This window comes from Erythranthe guttata, chromosome 14, assembly GCF_056151865.1.
Source record: "Erythranthe guttata isolate IM_541 chromosome 14, IM_541, whole genome shotgun sequence".
In the NCBI taxonomy this organism is placed as follows: Eukaryota; Viridiplantae; Streptophyta; class Magnoliopsida; order Lamiales; family Phrymaceae; genus Erythranthe; species Erythranthe guttata.
The window spans coordinates 13,475,043-13,495,608 of record NC_142546.1 but is presented as its reverse complement, the minus strand read 5'-3'; the positions used below and the strand labels follow the sequence as shown (position 1 = coordinate 13,495,608).

The 20,566-nt window shown below is 36.9% G+C and overlaps 7 protein-coding genes and 1 non-coding gene across 13 annotated transcripts; 3 read left to right on the top strand and 5 right to left on the bottom strand.

Moving 5' to 3' along the window:
- The first annotated feature begins 92 nt into the window (after positions 1 to 92).
- Positions 93 to 4,309, top strand: LOC105956324 (exportin-2). Its single transcript, XM_088813898.1, has 3 exons — positions 93 to 233; positions 348 to 3,291; positions 3,909 to 4,309. The coding sequence occupies exon 2, from the start codon at positions 358 to 360 to the stop codon at positions 3,271 to 3,273; it is 2,916 nt and encodes a 971-aa protein (XP_088670024.1). The 5' UTR covers positions 93 to 233; positions 348 to 357; the 3' UTR covers positions 3,274 to 3,291; positions 3,909 to 4,309.
- A 1,471-nt stretch (positions 4,310 to 5,780) lies between these two features.
- LOC105967858 (uncharacterized protein At4g00950) lies at positions 5,781 to 7,395 on the top strand. Its single transcript, XM_012992456.2, has 2 exons — positions 5,781 to 6,516; positions 7,148 to 7,395. Exons 1-2 carry the CDS (start codon positions 5,818 to 5,820, stop codon positions 7,253 to 7,255), a joined length of 807 nt encoding a protein of 268 aa, XP_012847910.2. The 5' UTR covers positions 5,781 to 5,817; the 3' UTR covers positions 7,256 to 7,395.
- Positions 7,396 to 7,445: 50 nt separating this feature from the next.
- LOC105956329 (fiber) lies at positions 7,446 to 9,285 on the bottom strand. Its single transcript, XM_012980179.2, has 3 exons — positions 9,106 to 9,285; positions 8,297 to 8,379; positions 7,446 to 7,686 (listed from the first exon to the last, which is right to left on the bottom strand). The coding sequence occupies exons 1-3, from the start codon at positions 9,182 to 9,184 to the stop codon at positions 7,651 to 7,653; spliced, it is 198 nt and encodes a 65-aa protein (XP_012835633.1). The 5' UTR covers positions 9,185 to 9,285; the 3' UTR covers positions 7,446 to 7,650.
- A 691-nt stretch (positions 9,286 to 9,976) lies between these two features.
- Positions 9,977 to 12,381, bottom strand: LOC105956292 (uncharacterized). Of its 5 annotated transcripts, none has more exons than XM_088813899.1 (3): positions 12,074 to 12,381; positions 10,751 to 11,546; positions 9,977 to 10,659 (listed from the first exon to the last, which is right to left on the bottom strand). In XM_088813899.1, the coding sequence occupies exons 2-3, from the start codon at positions 11,515 to 11,517 to the stop codon at positions 10,158 to 10,160; spliced, it is 1,269 nt and encodes a 422-aa protein (XP_088670025.1). In that variant the 5' UTR covers positions 11,518 to 11,546; positions 12,074 to 12,381; the 3' UTR covers positions 9,977 to 10,157. The 5 variants fall into 5 exon arrangements, with proteins under 5 accessions (XP_088670025.1, XP_088670026.1, XP_088670028.1 ...); XM_088813900.1 differs by having other exon boundaries at positions 10,751 to 11,553; positions 12,074 to 12,205; XM_088813902.1 differs by having other exon boundaries at positions 11,763 to 12,165.
- Positions 12,382 to 14,210: 1,829 nt separating this feature from the next.
- On the bottom strand, positions 14,211 to 15,705 carry LOC105956327 (Pyridoxamine 5'-phosphate oxidase family protein). The gene is made up of 7 exons (XM_088813714.1): positions 15,537 to 15,705; positions 15,405 to 15,454; positions 15,231 to 15,288; positions 14,944 to 14,976; positions 14,751 to 14,846; positions 14,478 to 14,639; positions 14,211 to 14,388 (listed from the first exon to the last, which is right to left on the bottom strand). Exons 1-7 carry the CDS (start codon positions 15,636 to 15,638, stop codon positions 14,299 to 14,301), a joined length of 591 nt encoding a protein of 196 aa, XP_088669840.1. The 5' UTR covers positions 15,639 to 15,705; the 3' UTR covers positions 14,211 to 14,298.
- A 367-nt stretch (positions 15,706 to 16,072) lies between these two features.
- LOC105956325 (aluminum-activated malate transporter 10) lies at positions 16,073 to 18,561 on the top strand. Of its 2 annotated transcripts, none has more exons than XM_012980174.2 (6): positions 16,073 to 16,848; positions 16,939 to 17,079; positions 17,180 to 17,452; positions 17,541 to 17,647; positions 17,779 to 17,922; positions 18,019 to 18,561. In XM_012980174.2, the coding sequence occupies exons 1-6, from the start codon at positions 16,494 to 16,496 to the stop codon at positions 18,379 to 18,381; spliced, it is 1,383 nt and encodes a 460-aa protein (XP_012835628.2). In that variant the 5' UTR covers positions 16,073 to 16,493; the 3' UTR covers positions 18,382 to 18,561. The 2 variants fall into 2 exon arrangements, with proteins under 2 accessions (XP_012835628.2, XP_088670434.1); XM_088814308.1 differs by having other exon boundaries at positions 16,156 to 16,848; positions 17,553 to 17,647.
- A 165-nt stretch (positions 18,562 to 18,726) lies between these two features.
- On the bottom strand, positions 18,727 to 20,497 carry LOC105956326 (protein LEAD-SENSITIVE 1). Its single transcript, XM_088814309.1, has 3 exons — positions 20,206 to 20,497; positions 19,956 to 20,068; positions 18,727 to 19,475 (listed from the first exon to the last, which is right to left on the bottom strand). The coding sequence occupies exons 2-3, from the start codon at positions 20,047 to 20,049 to the stop codon at positions 18,835 to 18,837; spliced, it is 735 nt and encodes a 244-aa protein (XP_088670435.1). The 5' UTR covers positions 20,050 to 20,068; positions 20,206 to 20,497; the 3' UTR covers positions 18,727 to 18,834.
- TRNAF-GAA (transfer RNA phenylalanine (anticodon GAA)) lies at positions 20,350 to 20,422 on the bottom strand. The gene has a single exon. It is a non-coding gene; the product is annotated as a tRNA-Phe (tRNA).
- Positions 20,498 to 20,566: the final 69 nt, after the last annotated feature.

Genomic DNA, 20,566 nt, shown 5'->3' with positions numbered 1-20,566 from the left:
TATAATATACTAGGGTTGGGTATTATTTGTAAAATAAAATGATGATAAACCCAATGGGCTTTATTGAGCTTATGATAAACAAGGCCCAAGCCAACCCCTTTTTGATTTGTTTCAAAATTTCTATTTCCCGACTGTAAATTCGGCGTCCTCCCCCCTCTTACCCTTCTTTTCAAATTTCTCCTTTCTCTGCATTTCCGTCTCTCTCTCTCTCTCTCTCTCTCTCTCTCTTTAAGGTACACCTCTCTCTCTCTCTCTCTATACATTTGCATACGCGCCCATATTTTATCATTCCGATCAATTGCACTAGGGTTTTTTTCGCTTAAATCTTGACCTAAACCCTCGCCCAGTTAACCAAAGATGGAGTGGAACCCAGAAACCCTAAATTTCCTCTCTCAGTGCTTCCTCAACACATTATCTCCACTCCCCGAGCCTCGCCGCCGCGCCGAGGCTGCACTGGCGGAGGCTGCTGATCGACCTAACTATGGCCTTGCCGTTCTCCGCCTCGTCGCCGAGCCCACTGTTGATGCACAGATCAGCCAATCCGCTGCCGTCAACTTCAAAAACCACCTCAAAACCCGTTGGTCCCCACAACCGAATGATCCTGTTCAGTTTATTGTGCCAGACCCGGAGAAGGAACAGATTAAATCCTTAATTGTTACCTTGATGGTTAACTCCTCCCCCAAAATTCAAGCACAGCTTAGTGAAGCCCTAACTATTATTGGGAAACATGATTTTCCTAAAGCCTGGCAGACTTTGTTGCCTGAAGTAGTTGCCACTTTGGATAAATTGAGCCAGGCTAATGACTATGTTTCAGTCAATGGTGTTTTAGCTATGGTTAATTCTTTGTTTAAGAAATTCAGGTATCAGTTTAACACGAATGAGATGTTGCTCGATTTGAAGTATTGCCTCGATAACTTTGCTAAGCCGCTGTTGGAAGTCTTTAAACGGACTGCAGGGTTCATAGACCAGCTTCAGGCTTCTGGGAATGCAAATATGAATGCTCTCAAGGGTTATATAGAGTCCCAGAGGCTGTGCTGTAGGATCTTTTATTCGTTGAATTTTATGGACTTGCCTGAGTTTTTTGAGGATCATATGGATGAATGGATGATTGAATTCAACAAATATTTGACGGTGAACTATTCTTCTTTGGAAGATAGTGGAAAGGATGGTCTTGCTTTGGTTGACGAGTTACGAGCTGCTGTTTGTGAGAACATCAGCCTGTATATGGAGAAAGACGAAGAGGCATTTCAGAAATATTTGAGTGGGTTTGTAGAGGCCGTATGGGGGCTTTTGGTTGTGGTGTCAAATTCATCCAGTCGGGAGAGGCTGACTGTGACTGCCATCAAGTTTTTGACGACTGTTAGTACAAGTGTTCATCATACATTGTTTGCGAGGGATGATATTTTGCAACAGATAAGTCAGAGTGTTGTAATTCCCAATGTGATGTTAAGGGACGAGGATGAAGAGCTTTTTGAGATGAATTATGTGGAGTTCATAAGGAGAGACATGGAAGGCAGCGACCTTGATACTAGAAGGAGGATTGCTTGTGAACTCCTTAAGGGGATTGCTACGAATTATAAGCAGAAGGTTACTGAGAAGGTGAGTGCTCAGTTACAGAGTCTCTTGACCTCATTTGCAGAGAATCCATCAGCAAATTGGAAGCACAAAGACTGTGCTATCTATTTGGTTGTCTCCCTCGCAACGAAGAAAGCTGGTGGAAGTTCTGTTTCGACTGATCTGGTTGACATTGACAGCTTTTTTGGCTCTGTTATTGTGCCAGAGCTGCGAAATCAAGATGTTGATGGATTTCCGATGTTGAAAGCTGGTGCACTGAAGTTCTTCACTGTGTTTAGGAATCAAATCTCCAAACCTGTTGCATTGGCATTGCTTCCTGATGTGGTTCGCTTCCTCGGATCGGAGTCCAATGTTGTTCATTCATATGCTGCCAACTGCATTGAGAAGCTCTTGCTCGTCAAAGACGAGGGTGGAAGGGCAAGGTACTTAGCGGCAGATGTGAACCCATTTTTGCTTGCTCTGATGACCAATCTTTTTAGTGCACTGCACAAGCCAGAATCCGAAGAGAATCAGTATGTGATGAAATGTATCATGCGAGTTCTTGGAGTTGCTAACGTTTCTCGCGAGGTTGCTTTACCTTGCATCAATGGTCTGGCAACTGTTCTGAATAGGGTTTGTGAAAACCCAAAAAATCCTGTGTTTAACCACTATATGTTTGAATCAGTGGCTGTTCTGATCAGACGGGCTTGTGAGCAGGACCCCACGCTCATTTCAGCTTTTGAGACAAGCCTTCTGCCCTGCTTGCAGATGATCTTAGCTAGAGATGTTAGTGAGTTTTTCCCTTATGCATTCCAGCTGCTGGCTCAGTTTGTCGACTTGAATCGATCTCCTTTACCAGGGAATTATATGGACATTTTTGCAATACTACTTCTGCCTGAATCTTGGAAAAAGTCTGGAAACGTTCCAGCCCTTGTTCGTTTGCTCCAGGCCTTCCTTAAAAAGGCATCACATGAGTTAAATCAGCAGGGCAGATTATCTAATGTTCTTGGAATATTCAACACGCTAGTTTCATCTCCTAGTACTGACGAGCAAGGGTTTTATGTGCTCAACACCGTGATTGAGAATCTGGGATTTGATGTGATCTCACCCTACGTAAGCCACATTTGGGTGGCTTTGTTTAAACGGCTTCAGAACAACAGAACAGTGAAATTTGTGAAGTCTCTTGTAATACATATGTCACTTTTTCTGGTGAAGCACGGCCCGCAGAACCTTGCTAGCTCAATAAATACTGTCCAGCCGGATGTTTTCCGTACAATTTTGGAGCAGTTCTGGATACCAAATCTCAAGCTGATCACAGGTTCAATGGAGCTCAAACTAACTTCAGTTGCTTCAACTCGACTTATATGTGAATCATTGTCACCATCAGACTCAATGATTTGGGGGAAAATGCTTGATAGCATAGTTACACTTCTTTCACGCCCAGAGGAGGAGAGAGTGGAAGAGGATCCTGAGATTCCTGATTTCGGTGAAACTATTGGTTATAATGCTTCATTTGTCCGCCTGTATAATGCAGGGAGGAAAGAAGAGGACCCTCTGCAAGAAATCAATGATCCGAAACAATTTTTGGCTGCATCTTTGGCAAACCTTTCTGCTCGTTCGCCTGGAGTATTACCCCAAATCATTAATGAGAATCTTGAACAGGCAAATCAAGCTGCACTTTTTCAACTTTGCAGCTCCTATAATCTAAGAATTGTTTGAGAGGCAAGCTATCTTATGGTAAGAGATTTCTTTCATGTATTGCTGTTCGTATTTATCCTGTTAAATTTGCGTGATAGGACTGTGCTTTGATGCTTGAACAGTTAGCTTTTAGTTTTGATGTATTGACTCGTGCTTAAACACATACAAAGATGGGAGTAGGAGAAACACTTTTTCTTGGGATTGCTTTTGTGTTTCAGCCTTTTTCAACTCTGATCTGAATTGCATATGGGAAAAAATCTTGTTTGGTAGACACCTTTGTTTCTAACTTGATGATTTCGACTTAACCTTAATTATATTGTGGTTCTGCTGTTATATGTATATTTAACCCATGTTAAATATTTTATTTCTCCAGATAAGCATCGTTTTAGCCAGCAAGTTTTTTGATAACTGCATATAATTGAACACTAAAAGCAACTATAATAGGACTCTGTTGTGATTTTTGCTTTCTATTGGAGACAGAATGCTCAAAACATAATAGAATAACGGTATGAACATTAAAAGCAACTGCATTCACTATGTCCTCCATTGTTCGATACAATTTGTGTCGTCCGCTTAAAAGTTTTATCCTTTTATTTTTTGAAAATTATTATTAATCTTATCAAATGTGTAATTTGTTGATGCTCGTTTTCTTTTAGGAGTGATGCTATATTGGTGGAAGAAGAATGGTTTGTGGTATTATTTTTATGGGGTCGGGTCATTTTCAGTGTCCGTGTAGAAGCATGCAGAACTCTTGCATCCAACCAAATGGGTCAAGGAAGCCGTGGTTCAGAAATTTCAAAGGTATTTTGGGTTTTGTCAAATATAAATCCTGTAGACGGAGCATCTGTATGAGTTTGGTTTTCTGGAGAGTGGAGACTGCCTCTCGACTTTGCTTTCGAATTTTAGTTTCTCGTCGATATGTATTCATATAGATTATATTGAATTTTGTGGTGGTTTTGAGTGAAGTGATTGAGGTATAAACCATATTGTTTTTGAGTGGTCAAGTTGTGTAGACAATCATTTCTGTCCAAGTTATTATTCATTTTCTATTTACGCATGCTTTTGAGGTTATAATCATGATGGCTGGAATCGAGTTATGGGGAATGAGTGTTGTTAGAGCATCTCCAACCATTGGGTTTTGGAGCTGCTATATGCTAAAAAATAAAAAATTTAGCATTTGTGAACTAAAAAACCATCTCCAACGGAGATGCTAAAATTTTGCTGGCAAGGTAAAACTAATCACCCAAGAGCTATATATACCATTTACTGTACAGGAAAGCTAAATGAAGAAATATTAAAATAATAAATAAAAAGTACTATCCCCATTCACAAAGCACACGTATTTGATTTTTTTTTCCTTTTGGTTCTAGAGACTTCTTTCCACTTAAGTTTAATTTATTTATTTAGGTAATTTTATTCAATTTTTTATTTATAAAAGACATGTTTCATAAATCTAATTTTGGTATATTAGGTTTAATTATCTTTTTATGATTTTTCAATGTTTGATTCATTTATTAAATTTATAAAATATATTATTATTACAAAATTAATCACTATTTATTTTAAATAATCAATTCATAAAATAATTACAAAGATATAAAATCAAATCAAATTATAACTACTATATATAACAAAAACTACTTACAAATATCAATTCATAAAATAATTGAAAATTAATAAAATATAATAAAATGCTAAATTTTAAATGATATGATTGGAGTAGGATAGTAAAAAGAGAGGTGGTATAACACTATTCACTAGCTATTATAGATATAGCATCTCCATTTTTAGCTATTCACCTTGGAGATGCCCTTAGAGAAGACAAATGAAGTGTTATGAGTAGAGCATTGGTTTCTTGTTTCTTAATTATTATGTTTAATCCTGAGCATGAAGTCTCATCTTTAATTTGAAAAATACATAGAAAGTTTAAACAGACATACATGTATAAAAAGAAACCTGGGAGAGTAGAGAAATATGATACAGGAACAGAAAATGTTAGGAAATTTGTTGATGATGTAAGTGATGGGTCCAAATCAATTCCTGACAAATAAATCTAATCTGCTTTGTGGAAGGAATATAATTAGAATCCAATGCTCAGATTGTCTCATCACACACAATTTCATCCTTTGACTATCATATGTGTCAAATAGTTGCTTGTGCAAGTAACTAATAAGATTGTTTTACCGTTTAATTTACAGAATTGTACTAAAAAAATATAAATGGTTTGGGTAAATATAGAGAGAAATGACTTTGTGTTATCCAACTGTAAAGAAGTCAAAGATGAGCAAAGCACACAGTTCTCCCATTATCAAATTATTATAATTATTGACCCAAATAATATAGTTTTGCATAAATAAATATAATACAAAAATTGACCTAATAATAACGGGATGGATTAATGCAGCATGATGATGATCCAACCATAAAATTGGGTTGCCTTATTTTTCTTCTCTTGTGGTGAAAACAGAAGAGCTATAAAACCCCCCGGTCCCGTCCCCTACTCTACTTAATAATTAATATATATAAAATATATAATCCCCCTACTCCCCTTTTTTCCTATCATTCATGTTAAAATACCTACTCCTCTCATCAACAACAATAATACATCAATTCACACACACACACACACTAAAAAAACACATGGAGAGAAAAGATGAAAAAGAGGTGAGTTTTTCCAGGCTCAAGTTTCCACTTTTACCCCTACCGGCAGACACCGTGCATTACTACTCGCCTGAACACCTATCAGGAACCCTAGCCTCTGTGCCGTTCAAATGGGAGGAACAGCCCGGAAAACCCAGACCCTGCACCGACATCATCGCCCTACCCGAACCCACCGCCATTAAATGCTTGGACCTCCCTCCATGCAGGACCAAACTTCCCAAACTGCCCTCCCCTACCGCAGTTCTTGATGGCCCTTATAATCTCGCCCGCCCCAAATTTTCTTCATTCAGATTTTTTAGAGGTGCTTCTTTCGACAGCAGCAGCAGCGGCGGCGGAGGCAGTCCTCTAAGCTCACTGGATCATGTGTTGATTGGGAAGAAGAGTAGTACTACTAATGGAGGCCTGACCAAAACCAGAAGGTTGTTTAATTTCCCAAGGAGTTTGAAATGCAATAAGAGTGGTGCTGATGGGGGTAGTTTGGGGTTTTCGCCCTCATCCGGCGATGAGAGATGCAAAACTATGAGGAGAAATGGGAGTTTTTCCAGTCTCGCTCAAGCTGCGCCTACTCATCATCATCATCATCATCATCATCATCATCTCTGGGTAATTCCGTAATATCATTCATCCATCCTTCTCTTTTATTTGCTTAACTCTAGTAGAGTAGATCCCATTCAAGCTTATTTTCAAGAAAGCTTAAACCATTTATAGGTTTAATTAGCTCCCAATAATAGCATCAGACGTGATATATAATATGGGATAAAATATTTAAAGTGATTATATTGTTGCAAATATTTATTTTGATTACTACTCCGATCCGTATTAATTCTTGTTTAACTTTCTCTCTAATTCTTCTTATTTTATTTTAGTTTTAGTGCTAATATTGTAAATTGCTACCAAAATTGAAGACAGCTCATGAGTATTGAGTATTGAGACAAACCGACTTAATTAATCATCTAATTAATAATTGTGTGGCTAAAATAAAAACCTTAGAGATTAGGGCAAATGGGAAATTAAACAGTGACGGCAGAGTTGAGGAGGGGCAATCACTTTAATGAGGAAAGCTTCCCCTTTCAGCATAAGTAAATAATTTTGTCCCCAATTTTTAATTTTATCAAGGAGTAGGTAGAATTCTGTACACAGCTTTTATATGTTTTTTTGTCAATAAAGCAGAAAAGTGTGATTGATCTACAAGAAAATAGAATTTAGTAATTCTTTTTTGTTTTTTGTTTTTCAGGGAAGTATATATGAGAGTTTAAAGCAAGCTGTGGCATGGAAAAGCACAAGAAAATCAAAGAAAGAAAGGATACGTATCAAGGAGTACGAAATTATATATAAAGTATAGTATAAACATGCTCTTAGCTTCCTCTAATCTAATATAAAGCAGCTTCAGCATTTTATATAGTAATACATATTTTATTCTTGCATGAATCACAAAGATATTGTAAGATTTGTATGAGTGGTAGTCAAATTTTGATTGGACAAGCTGCTCATTTGTAAGAAATTATTGATCTATACTTGAGACAGTTTATATGTTTAAGAAGTTGACCATATAATAAATGTTTAATACAATGGTAAAACAAGTAATACAAAATAGAAGATGATATTAATTCAATGCCCCCAAAAGTTGCAAATGATACAGCAAGACATACAATTTAAAAGTGATTATTCCTCAAAAAAGAAGATACATGTTCTCACACAATTTATTTCGACAATTGAAAACGCCATCCGTTCCGATTATCAACTGTGTTTCTTCCCGGTCACACCAGCAACCACCTGCAAATACAAGAAGAGAGTGCATTAATTCAATGGTATAAGGAGATTACGTAGAAACCTACGAGAAGATTTCTGCCGACACTAGAATAAGCTAGAGTCCCATGTGCAGGCAGCATCACCATACTTGATATCCTATCAATTAATCTATTGACTTTCGAAACATTTTTTTTCTTTAACTCATCACAAAACCAACATTTTAGGTGCAAGACAACTTGGTACCTCTATAAACTCATCACATCCCCTTCTCCATAACCACCCGAAAACTAGGACCACAACCTCCACACCAACCAATCACCTTAATCTTCTTTGCTTAATAGACAGAGATTACATCTCGAGGGTTCAAAGACATCCTCAATCATGGCTAATCTTACCAAACAAACGACGACAACAAGTATTCAACTCAATAGCAGAACAAGACAACAAGCCCTTCTCTGTGTATAAAGAGGGTAAACCATTTACCAGGACTCAAATAGAAAACGAATCATTACCAGCAAGGTAAACATAATATCCAATAAGGAACTATTTATGAAATAACAAGAGCAAGAGTACGTCGAAAAGATGCCAAGACCAAACTAGGATAACATGGTTCCTAACAAAACCAAACACTTACATCGCTTAAAGCAGTCGGAGGTACTTGCTTTGTTGTTTCATAAGAGTCTAGTATCGGCCTTACCACTGCTGGAAGGAACAATCCTGTAAATTTCATATGATTAGAAGGAACGTCTTAGATCATCACATAACAAATGCACTTATATATTGTAACTATCTGAACGCATGTTTGGCACACATTCACACAGAACACAACACCATCAACTTGCAAAGCATTTATATAGATAGATACATCATACTGTACTTACTCAAGATAAAAGTTCTGCTATCGGCAAAATGAATTATAAATTATGATCAAAATGTGGTCTTTAGATGGAAAGTTGGGAAGGGAAATCCAAAGTTACAACAGAGCAACGACCGACCAGTCCAAAAAGTTACAGCTATTGGAATAATTAGTTAGAAGAACTGCTTCCCAGGTTGTTCATAAATTAAGCTAAGATCCCATCCCCAAAATATAGTGTAGCAATATAATCAGAATTAGCTACACCAAATCGCACGCCAGCATTGTAATTTGTAAGTGACAATTTTAATCGTTTTCTAAAAAACTGATATTTGATTGATCAGCATAAGTAGTCAATTTCCCCCTATTCCATTCACCAAAATGGGGATTAGGGCTTCTAACAAACGTTACGAATTTAATCAAACTATTTCATTTTCTCCACTTCCAGATATCGAAACGCCCCAAGTCAAATTTTATAAATTTTTTTGGAGAATCAGTGATGAATGTAATCGAGACTCACGCGTCACGCGCACAAGAAAAAAAAAAAAAAAAAAAAAAAAACAGACACACAGGGAAGTAGATGGACAAACCAATTCCAGCGATGAGGCAAGAAGTAGCGACAATAGGCTCTTGGACAACAAACATTCGCAGCTTTTGCATCACCGTCATCTTTTCCGATTTGATGATATTGTCTTCCGTACAAGATCGCCTCTGTAATTCGTTCAAGTAATGGTAGCTCTGAATAGTTAGAAGAAACCGGACCTGTTGGTGTGGTGCATTTCATAACGGGTTTGGGCTCTTTGTTAAACGGGCTTGACATTTATTGATGGGCTTTTATTAAATCCATCTCATTTTTTTTTTTAATATTCTTTTTGGAGGAGAATCTCATTTTTCACACTCAAACATACAGTATAGCAGATATTTACGGGATGTGATAAATGTCGTTCGAGCTTTAATAATACCGTTACAAATTTAAACATGATTATGAACATTTTTAATTCCAAATTTTGCAAAACCCGAGAAATAGAATTTGTAGTATTACTGAGTTAGTTTTCTAATTCAACTTGAATCACCAAAATTGGATGTCGGACGAGAAAAATATACATGAATCAATGGATATTGTCCACAACTTTGATGTATTGAGATATCTAAAATTCAAAATGTGACTCATTCATGCGTAACTTTGTCACACACATCCAATCTAGAGGAATTTAAGTTGGATTAGAAAGCTAACCCAAAGGACTACAACTTTCGTGTTTCGAATTTTGCCAAACTCAAAATAGACATATGTTAAAATCAGGTTCGAAGTCAAAATGACATTAGTAAAATTGAAACGACATTTAACATTACAGTATAGTATCGTAGTTCATCTAAAATTGTTTTAATAACTTATTTTAAGAGAAATAAAAGCAAAAGATCTCTTAACAAACATCCGAGTAATAAATGAAAAACACGGAGAGGTATCATCCAAGAAGCCCACAAAACCAGCATCTATATATATACATAACACAAGTTAAATTTCATCCACTAAGCTGAAAATGTAGTAGTAGGAGGTGAATAAGTAATACAAAATCTAAAATTTACATGCCATTGTTTATATGTACAACAAACCCTAAACAATCAAACCTAAATCCAGAAAATCTCACCAGCAGGTTGGCAGCATCCAACCAATTGTCCATCCAAGTAACAATCCAGCACCAACAAGACCCAACCCTAATGCAAATACAATCGCGTATCTGCCTACTTCATACCAAGGTCGGCTTCTCTTGCCCCGTTTTGATCTATTCGACCCCTTTCGCATTTTCCTACTTCTTACACTTTTCCCAGGCAACAACACGACTGTCTCGTGATGACTTTTGTTGTTGTTGTTGTTCTTGGACTGGAAGTACATGTTCTCAAGCTGCAGAAGCTGAAGCCACTGCTTATACGCAAACAGCTGTGATGCTTGTCTGAAAACTAGCTTTACAACATGCTCTTTCTCCGCACAAGCTTGTTTCGCCACTTCCTCTGCTTCTCTCGCACGTGTCTGCGAATAACGTAATGCTTGTAGTAATTGAGCCTTGCTCGCATCATCATCGCCATCAGCATCATCATCCACCTCTTTTGCATGCATCTCAGGCATTCTTTCGAGTGCTGCCCTATCCCTAATCATTTCAAGATCTAAGCTTTATTCACAGTACTTTACTGTTCTGAAAGCAATTACAAGACAAACAAAATAAAGGTGCAAGATTTTACCTTAATGGCTTTCCAGCACCAGGAATTGATTGTTCTTCAGCTGACACACTAAGTTTGTGGCAAGAATTTCTCGAAGCAATAATGCCGGGCTTACGAACTGTTAAAGAAGTTGAAATATTCATACTCGTTTCCTTTTTGAGATGAGTATTTTGAGGGCTGGGTAGGTCACAATTCTCAATGAAGTCATGGGACTTTTGTGCAACTAATAGAGCCAACTCCTCTGTATCTGCAGTTCTCCACCACGGGCAACTTTTCTCACCAGCTCCAATCCAAGAAGATTCCGAATAAAAACAATGTTCATTCATATTTTTCGAAACTCCACAGCTAACAACAACACACTCGTCTCTCGGTTCATCGAAGTAACGATCTTGGGAATTAAAGTCGCAGAATGATCTGAACTTTTCGTCTTTAAGTGTCAAATCTTTGCTCTGTCGAGTAACAAAGTTTGCATCTTTGGTTTGACAGGTGTCGATTTCATCGGTAAAACCCTTTTGACAAGGGTAATTTGGTTGGAGATGGAGCCACCATCTAGAATTGGGGGATAAATTAGAGTAGGAAGAGTTTCGATCGAAGGGATTAGAAGCAGCAGAGGGAGGAGGAATATCTTGGGGAGAAGGGGAAGTTGTGGGTCCGGTTTCGGAGGGTTTAGAACAAGGAGGGGGAACAGATGAGCAGTAAGCTAATTTAGGAGCTCTTTTAGCATCTTCTTGGACCAAGCATCTGTTGCCTGTTCTCTGCCAAGCAGCCCTAGCTTCTGCTAGTGCCATTATTCTTCCATTTTTTTTCTTTCTAAAACCTAATTTCTCCATCCAAAGAAAAATCAGTTACAAATCGAAAATAAATAAAATTGGCATATGATTCAAAATACAGATCACACAGAAAACCCATAGCTTTTTGATAAAAAAAAAATCCAGAAACTATAAATTATTTGGCGTAAAGGTTGAATCTTTTACCACCATATCAAGCAAAGAACAAATCATAACTATTAATCAGTTGAAACATTTCTTATTACCTGTATCATAGTTTAATCCTTCAAGTAGTACCCACTCCGAATTTATCAGGAATTAAGTAAACATAATTTTTTTTTAAAATGAAAACAGAGTTAATCTACAGTGGTTTTTCCCATCCAAGATTGAAGCACATGGTACAGATCAAATAATCATGAAACCATTAATCCATGGAATAAACATAATCACTAATCAAATAGCTTCTTGTAAAAAGAATCAACCTTAAAAATTGAAAAAAAAAAAAAAAAACAAATGCTGGTACCAGTAAAATATAGCAATACACAGAGAGAGATAAAACTGAGAAGAGAGATGAGACCTGAAAAATGTGAAAGAAAACTGCACTGAAAAGAGAGAGGAGAAACAGAAATGATGATGATATTTCTCTAAAATAAACGCAATTTCCGAATTGCTTTTCCAGTTATGATGTCGGTTTTATTACATCCACGCTCTCACGTGCGACCCTAATTTTAACCGTTTCCTATTTCATACCATAATTCGTGTTCAAAGTAAAGCAACAAACACAAATACATTCCCCCCTTCACTATTTTCTGCGCAAATAAATATGGGTCAATACTAATTAATGAATTAATTAATTCGAAGCAAGGGAAAATAAATATTGGGGCCACGCCACGCCACGCCACCTGTAATTGTGGAGTTTAGTATTAATTGAAATTATTTTTTGGCGATAGAGATGAAATACTGAAATACATTTTGTAAATGAAAGCGACTCCATCTATCAAAAGCAAACTATTACAAGCATCATCTTTGATTTGTCAAACTGCTCCATTTCCTACTTACCACTATACAAAAATCTAATCATCTATTTCATTAATCAACCAAGTCTTACTTTTCAAATTAAAATGATCTAATAAAAGAATTATTGAAATTAATCAGGACAAAATATAGCATTTTAGCAGCCACGAATTATTATTATTTATGAATTACAGACAGAGTAATATTTAAGTTACCACGAATGAATGCATGTGAATTTAATTTAATACTCCATTCAAATAAGAGGCGGGGGCCACATGTTGGATAAGATTTCACACATTTATATTCAGTCCGGTGATCTGGCACTCTTCCTAATTGATGAAGATATTCTAAAGATTAATCATGCTAATATTAGTTTTAGATTTTGGAAAGAAATAATTTTGTTTATGTGCAATGATTGCTCATCTAGTGATTGAGCGCTCTTGCTTGTTAATTATTATTATTATTAAAAAAACGTAGAGTAATCATGTGGTGATTAGCAAGTAAGACTGTATTTTAGGATTTCTTTTAGTATTTTATATTGTTAAATTAAGCAAAGCAGAAGTACAACCCCTCTCTCTCTCTCTCTCTCTCTCTCCTACGAAAGGAAAACTGGAACAAGTTAGCCAACCAAGAATCATATGAAACGTGTAATACAAATGGTGGAATTGTCAGCTTATTCAGCTAATGCATGAGGACACGTGTCCACATTTTGACACAACTAATGCAACAATACCAAATTAAGAAGAAAAAAAGAGAGAGAGAAAACAAAATTGGAGAAAAAATAATAGACATCATTTGTTTACAAGATCAGTCTATTAAAATCATTCAATAGAGAAAAAAAATTGAAAAACAAATCAATATAATTAATAGAAGGGGCAAGTAAGAATAGAATAAAAATAGAAGATTTCAAAACAGAGTATCATGAATACAATAATAATATTAGATGAATGAGTGAGCTTTACTTTTTCTTTACAGCTAATCCCATCCAATCCGCAATCCGCAAACAGAAGAACCGGCCGTTACAAATAATTAAAGCGCATTGATATTATTCTTTTAGGTCCAATTCTTCCATACTTCAATATTCAATCGAAATCATTTTTTTTTTTGATAAAAAAAGAAAAAGAAAAAAATGAATCGGCCCAAGGAGACGGCGGAGAACGGTGGCGGTGGATTGGCAAAGTGTGAGAAGCTGGACCAGGTGGCGATGTGGGTTGGAACGAGCCTAGCGACGGCCTTCTTTGCTTCTCTGGAGAGGTGCAACTGCATCAACCTCTCCACTTATGATGAAGAAGATGACGACGAAGACGCCTACGATCGCCCCCTTATGCTCACACGACACCCTTCTTTCACCGCCCATTCCGATCCCGATCCACTACCGGACCACCACCACCACCGCCCCTGATGATAAGTGTCAACCTCCCTACATACATGATATACCAAGTATAATTTTTGTGATGCAAAATACATTATTATCTTGGAAATGTATTGTATGTACCTACTAGCATTTGTTTTTCAGGTTTTTTTTTCAAGGTGATTACTGAAAATATAATGCCAGTTTTCTTCCATTGAATTTGGGTGTTTTTTTTTCGCACATATGCATTAAGTTCTAAAATGCAGATCAATTGGTGTACTATGTATTATGAATTGGTGTGGTTTGGACAATCAATGACTTGAGTGGAAAAACAACAAAATCAATGACATTTTGATATTCAATTTATGAATATTGTAATAACTAATTAATCAAACTGTTTGAGACAATTACTGTGATTAATTATAAAAAAAATAGACTTAAGGATTCACTTTTTCAGATGTCCATAGCTTGTTTATATCAGATGTAAACATTAATCTCTCATTGCTCTTCAAATTTAAGTAGTCAACCTGCAAAACAGACAGGTGTATATTTATCACTATACCAAAGCTATATATATACATATATCAACAAAGGACACAGAGGAGAGCTTGTGAACCTGGTCAGGGTCCAGCACGAGAAGGCAAAATGCGGCAACTGGTCCGATTGAAGGATCCAAAGAGGGCGTTTGAGATGGTTCGATGACGGGCAATCTTGGAGTAGGTGCCATATACTGAAGTCTTGAATTAACAGAAGATGCAAACCAAGATTTCTGTCTTTGCTATGCATTATCATGCATACAAAACAAGAGGAAGAAAATAATAAGTGCAAGAAGCACCAAGAGAATCATGTGAAAGTATTAATGGTATAAGATGCACCGCTCAAAATGTACCTCAAGTTTTAATGGATCAGGATTTGTCCCGTCAATGACATCTACGGGGCCGCTAATGCGAAATTGCTCCCATGTTTCAGTGAAATACCAACATATCTAAAATCATCAACAAGATTTGAACTTTGAGAGCACTTATTACAATGCAGAAAATGAAGTGTGCCTCTTTTAAGGAAAACAAAGATAACTAGTGTACCTCAGCAAAAGAGGAGTGCTTGAGATCATCAATCTGCAATTATTTAAGTTAGTTTATGAAACAGCACTTAATTAGTGTCCTCAACTCCATTGATCATCATCATCAGTGTGATAGATAATATACAAGTTACAAAGTAATTGATCCAAAACCCAAATGGTACGTACGGTCAAACAATTTGAAAGAAGGAAAAAAACCCCAAATTGATTCAGCAAATAAAAATCGGATCTTGCAGACAAAAATGATGAGTAGCATGAATAAGAAAGTAGGGTAAACCATTTATGACCGACCTTGCGAGAGCGAGTGTCGGTGTTAATAATAATCTTATCACTTCCATCCTGGAATCCTCTGAACAAGACAAGACGACACAGACAGTAGTAGTACTACAAGATTCAACATACTTACTTTTTTTTTTTTTTGAAAAATATATATAAATATATATACTTTGATACGAAGAAACAAACCTGAAAACAACAGTGCGATTGGAGGGCCTGCCGTCGGATGAAACTGTTGCCTGACAGGAATAGAGAGTGAGCTTAATAAAAGAGAAATATATGACGTAATTATATTTCAATGAAATAAAATAAATTGTTTACAAGCTGGAAGTAAGAAGAATGCTTGAGACGGGAATTGGCTTGGATCGAGCTGAGAAGAAGCTGCTTCCATGGCGCCGAAGCCGCGGCGGAGGAGCTGCCCATTTGGATTTGGTGACGGAGCTTTCACCGGAATTCCCAAATTCAGGAATGAATCAAAGGATTGGAAGAAGGGAGTCCTCCTCCATTATTAGGCCCATTTCTTTCCACATTTATTGGGCTTTCTTCGCCCCTTTTGATTGGGTTTTAACTTTTAATTAATTAAAAAGGACGTTCCTAACCCTAATTTCATTGATGACGTTAGTTCGAACTCTAAATAAATGTATGTATTAATCAATTGTTAAGTGTTAAATTAAATTAACAAATCTGTATTGTATATTAACTACTGCATGAAGGAAGCTTGGGGGCTACAATATTGGATGACGCAATGTTTTAGGTCGGGTGACGACATAAATGAAATATAGTTTATTTAATAATAAATTTGTTAAACCTGACAGTGACGACGAGAGGAATTAAAACCATAATATGTATGCATGTATGTAGTAGCAAACCTATGGTCTGCGTGTGCGTGTGAGGGGCTGCCTGCCTAAAATAATTAGGTATCTCCTCCAATTCCAATTCCACAGACACAAGATTGATTGAGAGTACTTGCAGCCTCAAATATTTGATTTTAGGAAAACAGCCATGAATTAATTGGTTTTACATGATTGATTACCACATAATCACACCAAACCTAGCCAAAGACACAATCTTTGATAGTGATCATAATACCTATCTTTCCATTCTCCCACGTCGTACCCTTTTTCAACTCATTCATTCCACTATTATCTATATATATATAAATACAAGAAACATCATCTAATCAAAAAAATCCATGTTTTGTTTGTTTCTTTCTTTCTCTCTCACACTACATGATCACTTGACTTCATATATAGGAGGTGGTGGTTGTTGTTTTAAACAATGGTGGTTAAGGAAAGTGAAGTGTGTGGTGGTGGGTTGGAATGGAGAATCAACTTTCCAGATGGGACTTCCAAAATATTAGTCCCTCATCATCATACCATGTCCAATACCAGATTTTGCAGAATTTTGCATGCCTTTTTTGTTGAGGGTTTGTTTTCTAAAATATATGGCTTCTTTCGAGAGGCTTGGAGATTAGGAATGGACGACCCTAAGAAGTTTTTTCATTGCTTCAAAGTAGGGATAGCCCTTTCTCTCGTCTCCCTTTTTTATTACATGAGGCCTTTGTATCAAGGTGTTGGCGGCAATGCTATGTGGGCTGTTCTTACTGTTGTTGTTGTCTTCGAATACACCGTTGGTATAATACTTTCAGTTATTATTAATTATGTACATGCTGCCTATAATATATACTAACTATGGTCAGTTGTCATATTAAAAAATAATGCAGGTGCAACACTCTGTAAATGTCTGAACAAAGCTACGGCAACTTTCTTGGCAGGCGCATTAGGTATTGGTGTTCATTGGATAGGTAGCCATTTCGGAGAAAAGCTCCAGCCTGTATTCCTCCAAGGCTCGGTTTTCGTCTTAGGTTGGCTGCTTAAAAAAAAACAATCTTTCTTTTTCCTCAGCATTTTGTTCGATAAAATGATCACGACTAGATAGTTCTTTACCTTTGTATATTTTTGCAGCTGCTGCAGCAACTTTCACGCGATTCATGCCATCAGTAAAAGCAAGATTCGATTATGGGGTCCTTATCTTTATACTCACCTTTAGCCTGGTTTCGGTTTCTGGATTTCGTGTGGGGAAATTGTTCGAATTTGCGAGTCATAGATTATCCACCATTGCAATAGGGACCTCAATTTGCATCCTCACAAGTATACTTTTCTGCCCTGTATGGGCTGGAGAGGAGCTTCACAACCTTATCCAAACTAACATGGAAAAGCTTGCCGATTCTTTGGATGGTAAGACAATTTGATTTTTTTTTTTTTTTTTAGTATTTCATTGAAAAGAGAAGAGCGATTGATTCATTTTCTGATAAATGAAATCCAGAATGTGTGGCAGAATATTTCAGAAAGGATGCAAGGAGTGAAGCTTCCAACAAAATTTCGGTAGGGTACAGATGTGTGCTCAATTCAAGGGCAACTGAAGAATCATTGGTATTGTTTTCCTTCAAGTTTTCCTTGTTGATTCAGTTTAAAGTCAATGTCGCCAAACACATGTTAGACATGCTTTTATTACTATTATTATTATTAAGTTTCTTAGCACAAATTATGCATCTATTGCACAGGCTAATTTTGCCAGATGGGAGCCTGCACATGGTGGCTTCAATTTTGGACATCCTTGGAAAGAGTACCGCAAAGTCGGGGCTTCTCTCAGAAGCTGTGCTTATCACATCGAAGTCCTTAACGGTAGCATCAATGCTGGCACAAAGGTAACAGATTTATAACCACATTACTTATCAAATAAAGATCCGTTTTTTATTTTTTTATTTTTCTTAATTATGGTGTTAAATTTTCGAAATTGGCAGGCACCCGATTTTCTGAAGAAGCATTTCAGCAAGTTTTGCATGAAACTGAGCTCTAGTTCGTCAGCCGTGTTGAAAGAATTGGTTTTTGTCACCCATACAATGACAAGATCAGCAAAGATAGATATCATAGTTGAGGAAATGAGGAGTGCAGTTGAAGAACTACAGATTGTACTGAAATCCCTAATTACACAGCCAATTAATGCATCAACTAATATCAGTATTGGGAACGAAGAGTCAGATGCAAGTAACACTAGTATGTCGCTCATAGAAATAGCTCCATTAGTCACGTTATCATCTTTGTTGATAGAAATTGCAGCAAGAACAGAGGATATTGCAAAGGCTGTTAATGGACTGGCAAACTAAGCACAGTTCCAGATCGAACTTTTATGTAATAAGTCAGATTAGTGGAGAGATTTAACCACGGGAATCCTAGGAAATGTCCGAGCTTGTCACAGCATCTGATTTTGTATGTATATTTGTATGTGTGTGTGTCTTGTTCATGAATTCATGCAAGAACTATAAATAAAGAAATATTTTTGTATATGTAGACTGCTGCAGTAGTATACCGGATCTCATGCATGATTGGAATTTCACCTGAGCTACACAACTTTTGTCGACTCGCAAGAACATTTTGATGCATTAGACGATGATAGTCGTACCATTTGGCTAAACAAATTTGATACATTGTCACATGGATCAATGCACATCAAAAAGCATGTTATCGTTCTGTGATCAAATTGAAACTCCAACAACAGAGAACATACCATTTTTCCAATAAAATAAAATTTCAAATTTATGGATACATAACCAGAAGTTTCATCTTATAATGACATTTTGTACAGCAGCTACTACATCTTCATTACGCCTCAAAACAAAGTTCCCCGCCAAATCCTCGACAGCTACCTTGACAACATCGGTTCTAACACCAATATCAGTAGCATATCTACTCATGCAGTACATACCTGCAGTAACTGTAGCAACTCCAACTGGACTGGGCAGTAGCAACTTGAGAGGGGAAGAAAGAAGAGCTGCCAAAGGTGCACCAATCACAGAAGAAGCTTGTCCGCTCCGTCCCACACCGAGCCTATCAACGGTCAAGAGTCCCGTTTTACAGTACAAAGCGAAGTCTTCGCAGTTGTTCTGAAAAACATCGTAGTTTCCAAATCCTTTTTGAAGGAGAAACATTGCTCGATGAACAACTGTGTCGGAGGAATCAGATGGAGCGGTTGTGCATGTGCCTCCACGTACTTTAGCTATGAAAACAGAAGGGGCCACTCCATACTCGAAGCAGTAAAGGGAAGCGTTACGGAGGAAGCAAGATAGACAAGAGAGGACAACTCCACTGTTGGGCTGTCGGAAACCACAGTCGGGAAATGTGGGACATTCTGTTGTGTGATTGTATGATTCTGTTACCACACGGGTGAAATGAACTACTTTGCTACCCCCGACAAAGATTCCTGCATTATATTATTCACAATGATGAATGTGTAACTATGATGTAGTCCAAATCATTCGACTAACATACAATATCTTGTCTTCAGAAAGCTAATGAGCAAGATTATGATCGGAAAAGTGAATTGTTCTTCTCTGTCTGTAAACTAGATCAATGAACATATACCAAGAAAGTGTTTGTGTATGCCTGATATTCTTACTTACTGTGTGTACAAAAAAAACATGATTTATGGTATCATAGGTTTGATGGGAACTGCCTAGTTTTACTCATTAGTTGACCACAATTACTAGGAGAAACATTTTGGGATCTCAGCAAAACCTGAAAACTGGGGAACTGAAATGGTAAAATTGCAATGTACCCATAAATAAATCAGAAAGCAAATAGAGCCCACAGAGCAGAGCAGCTTTCAATTCATCCATGTGCAAGAAGATAACAATCATTACAGAAATTAAAAAAAAAAAAAAAAAAAAAAGGGGAGAAAAACCATGATGGGAGTAAGCAAAGACAGCTCTGCAAGTGTAGATATGATCTCCAGGCTTGATCTCATTCCTCTGCACTCTGTTCGAGATCAGACCCATCTCCGCTCTTTCTCTCAATCTATGTATTTATGTATATTTCACAAAAAAGAAAAATATTGGATTTGATTCTTATATGATCGGCTCATCAAAGCAGTAGTAGTAGCTCAACAACTGTTTTTAATAATATAATTAATTAATAAATTTATTAATGCCAACATGATGGATGCTGCTCTGGGTTTTCTTGGCTTATTCTCTTTCTCTTTCTCTCATTTTGCTTGGAGGAGTCGTCGTCGTCGTCGTCGAGTTATCAGTTCCGGTGGCTCTTTTATTTCATTTTTTCGAGAAATAAAAAAAAATAGTTGCGGTGAACGTGGATCGAACACGTGACCTTCAGATCTTCAGTCTGACGCTCTCCCAACTGAGCTATCCCCGCTTTTGCACAGTATCAAACTATATACAGGAATTACTGATAACCATTACTGAACAAGCATGATTATGATTTATGTGCTATCACCGGTATTATACAGTAACAAAGTACATACCAAAATTTTATTAATAAGCATCACTTAACAAGCAT

What these genes read in the sequence shown, in the direction of transcription:
- LOC105956324 (XM_088813898.1), top strand. Translation starts at nt 358, where the DNA reads ATGGAGTGGAACCCAGAAACCCTAAATTTCCTCTCTCAGTGCTTCCTC.
- LOC105967858 (XM_012992456.2), top strand. Translation starts at nt 5,818, where the DNA reads ATGTTAAAATACCTACTCCTCTCATCAACAACAATAATACATCAATTC. An exon ending in ATCATCATCATCATCTCTGG is followed by an intron (nt 6,517 to 7,147) that starts GTAATTCCGTAA and finishes TTTGTTTTTCAG; the next exon opens with GGAAGTATATATGAGAGTTT.
- LOC105956329 (XM_012980179.2), bottom strand. Translation starts at nt 9,184, where the DNA reads ATGACGGTGATGCAAAAGCTGCGAATGTTTGTTGTCCAAGAGCCTATT. An exon ending in TTGCCTCATCGCTGGAATTG is followed by an intron (nt 8,380 to 9,105) that starts GTTTGTCCATCT and finishes TGAAATTTACAG; the next exon opens with GATTGTTCCTTCCAGCAGTG. An exon ending in CTCCGACTGCTTTAAGCGAT is followed by an intron (nt 7,687 to 8,296) that starts GTAAGTGTTTGG and finishes TTGTATTTGCAG; the next exon opens with GTGGTTGCTGGTGTGACCGG.
- LOC105956292 (XM_088813899.1), bottom strand. Translation starts at nt 11,517, where the DNA reads ATGGCACTAGCAGAAGCTAGGGCTGCTTGGCAGAGAACAGGCAACAGA. An exon ending in GGTGCTGGAAAGCCATTAAG is followed by an intron (nt 10,660 to 10,750) that starts GTAAAATCTTGC and finishes TGAAATGATTAG; the next exon opens with GGATAGGGCAGCACTCGAAA.
- LOC105956327 (XM_088813714.1), bottom strand. Translation starts at nt 15,638, where the DNA reads ATGGGCAGCTCCTCCGCCGCGGCTTCGGCGCCATGGAAGCAGCTTCTT. An exon ending in ATTCTTCTTACTTCCAGCTT is followed by an intron (nt 15,455 to 15,536) that starts GTAAACAATTTA and finishes TATTCCTGTCAG; the next exon opens with GCAACAGTTTCATCCGACGG. An exon ending in CTGATCCATTAAAACTTGAG is followed by an intron (nt 14,640 to 14,750) that starts GTACATTTTGAG and finishes GATAATGCATAG; the next exon opens with CAAAGACAGAAATCTTGGTT.
- LOC105956325 (XM_012980174.2), top strand. Translation starts at nt 16,494, where the DNA reads ATGGTGGTTAAGGAAAGTGAAGTGTGTGGTGGTGGGTTGGAATGGAGA. An exon ending in GCTTGCCGATTCTTTGGATG is followed by an intron (nt 17,453 to 17,540) that starts GTAAGACAATTT and finishes AATGAAATCCAG; the next exon opens with AATGTGTGGCAGAATATTTC. An exon ending in GCATCAATGCTGGCACAAAG is followed by an intron (nt 17,923 to 18,018) that starts GTAACAGATTTA and finishes CGAAATTGGCAG; the next exon opens with GCACCCGATTTTCTGAAGAA.
- LOC105956326 (XM_088814309.1), bottom strand. Translation starts at nt 20,049, where the DNA reads ATGGGTCTGATCTCGAACAGAGTGCAGAGGAATGAGATCAAGCCTGGA. An exon ending in CTTTGCTTACTCCCATCATG is followed by an intron (nt 19,476 to 19,955) that starts GTTTTTCTCCCC and finishes AATATAATGCAG; the next exon opens with GAATCTTTGTCGGGGGTAGC.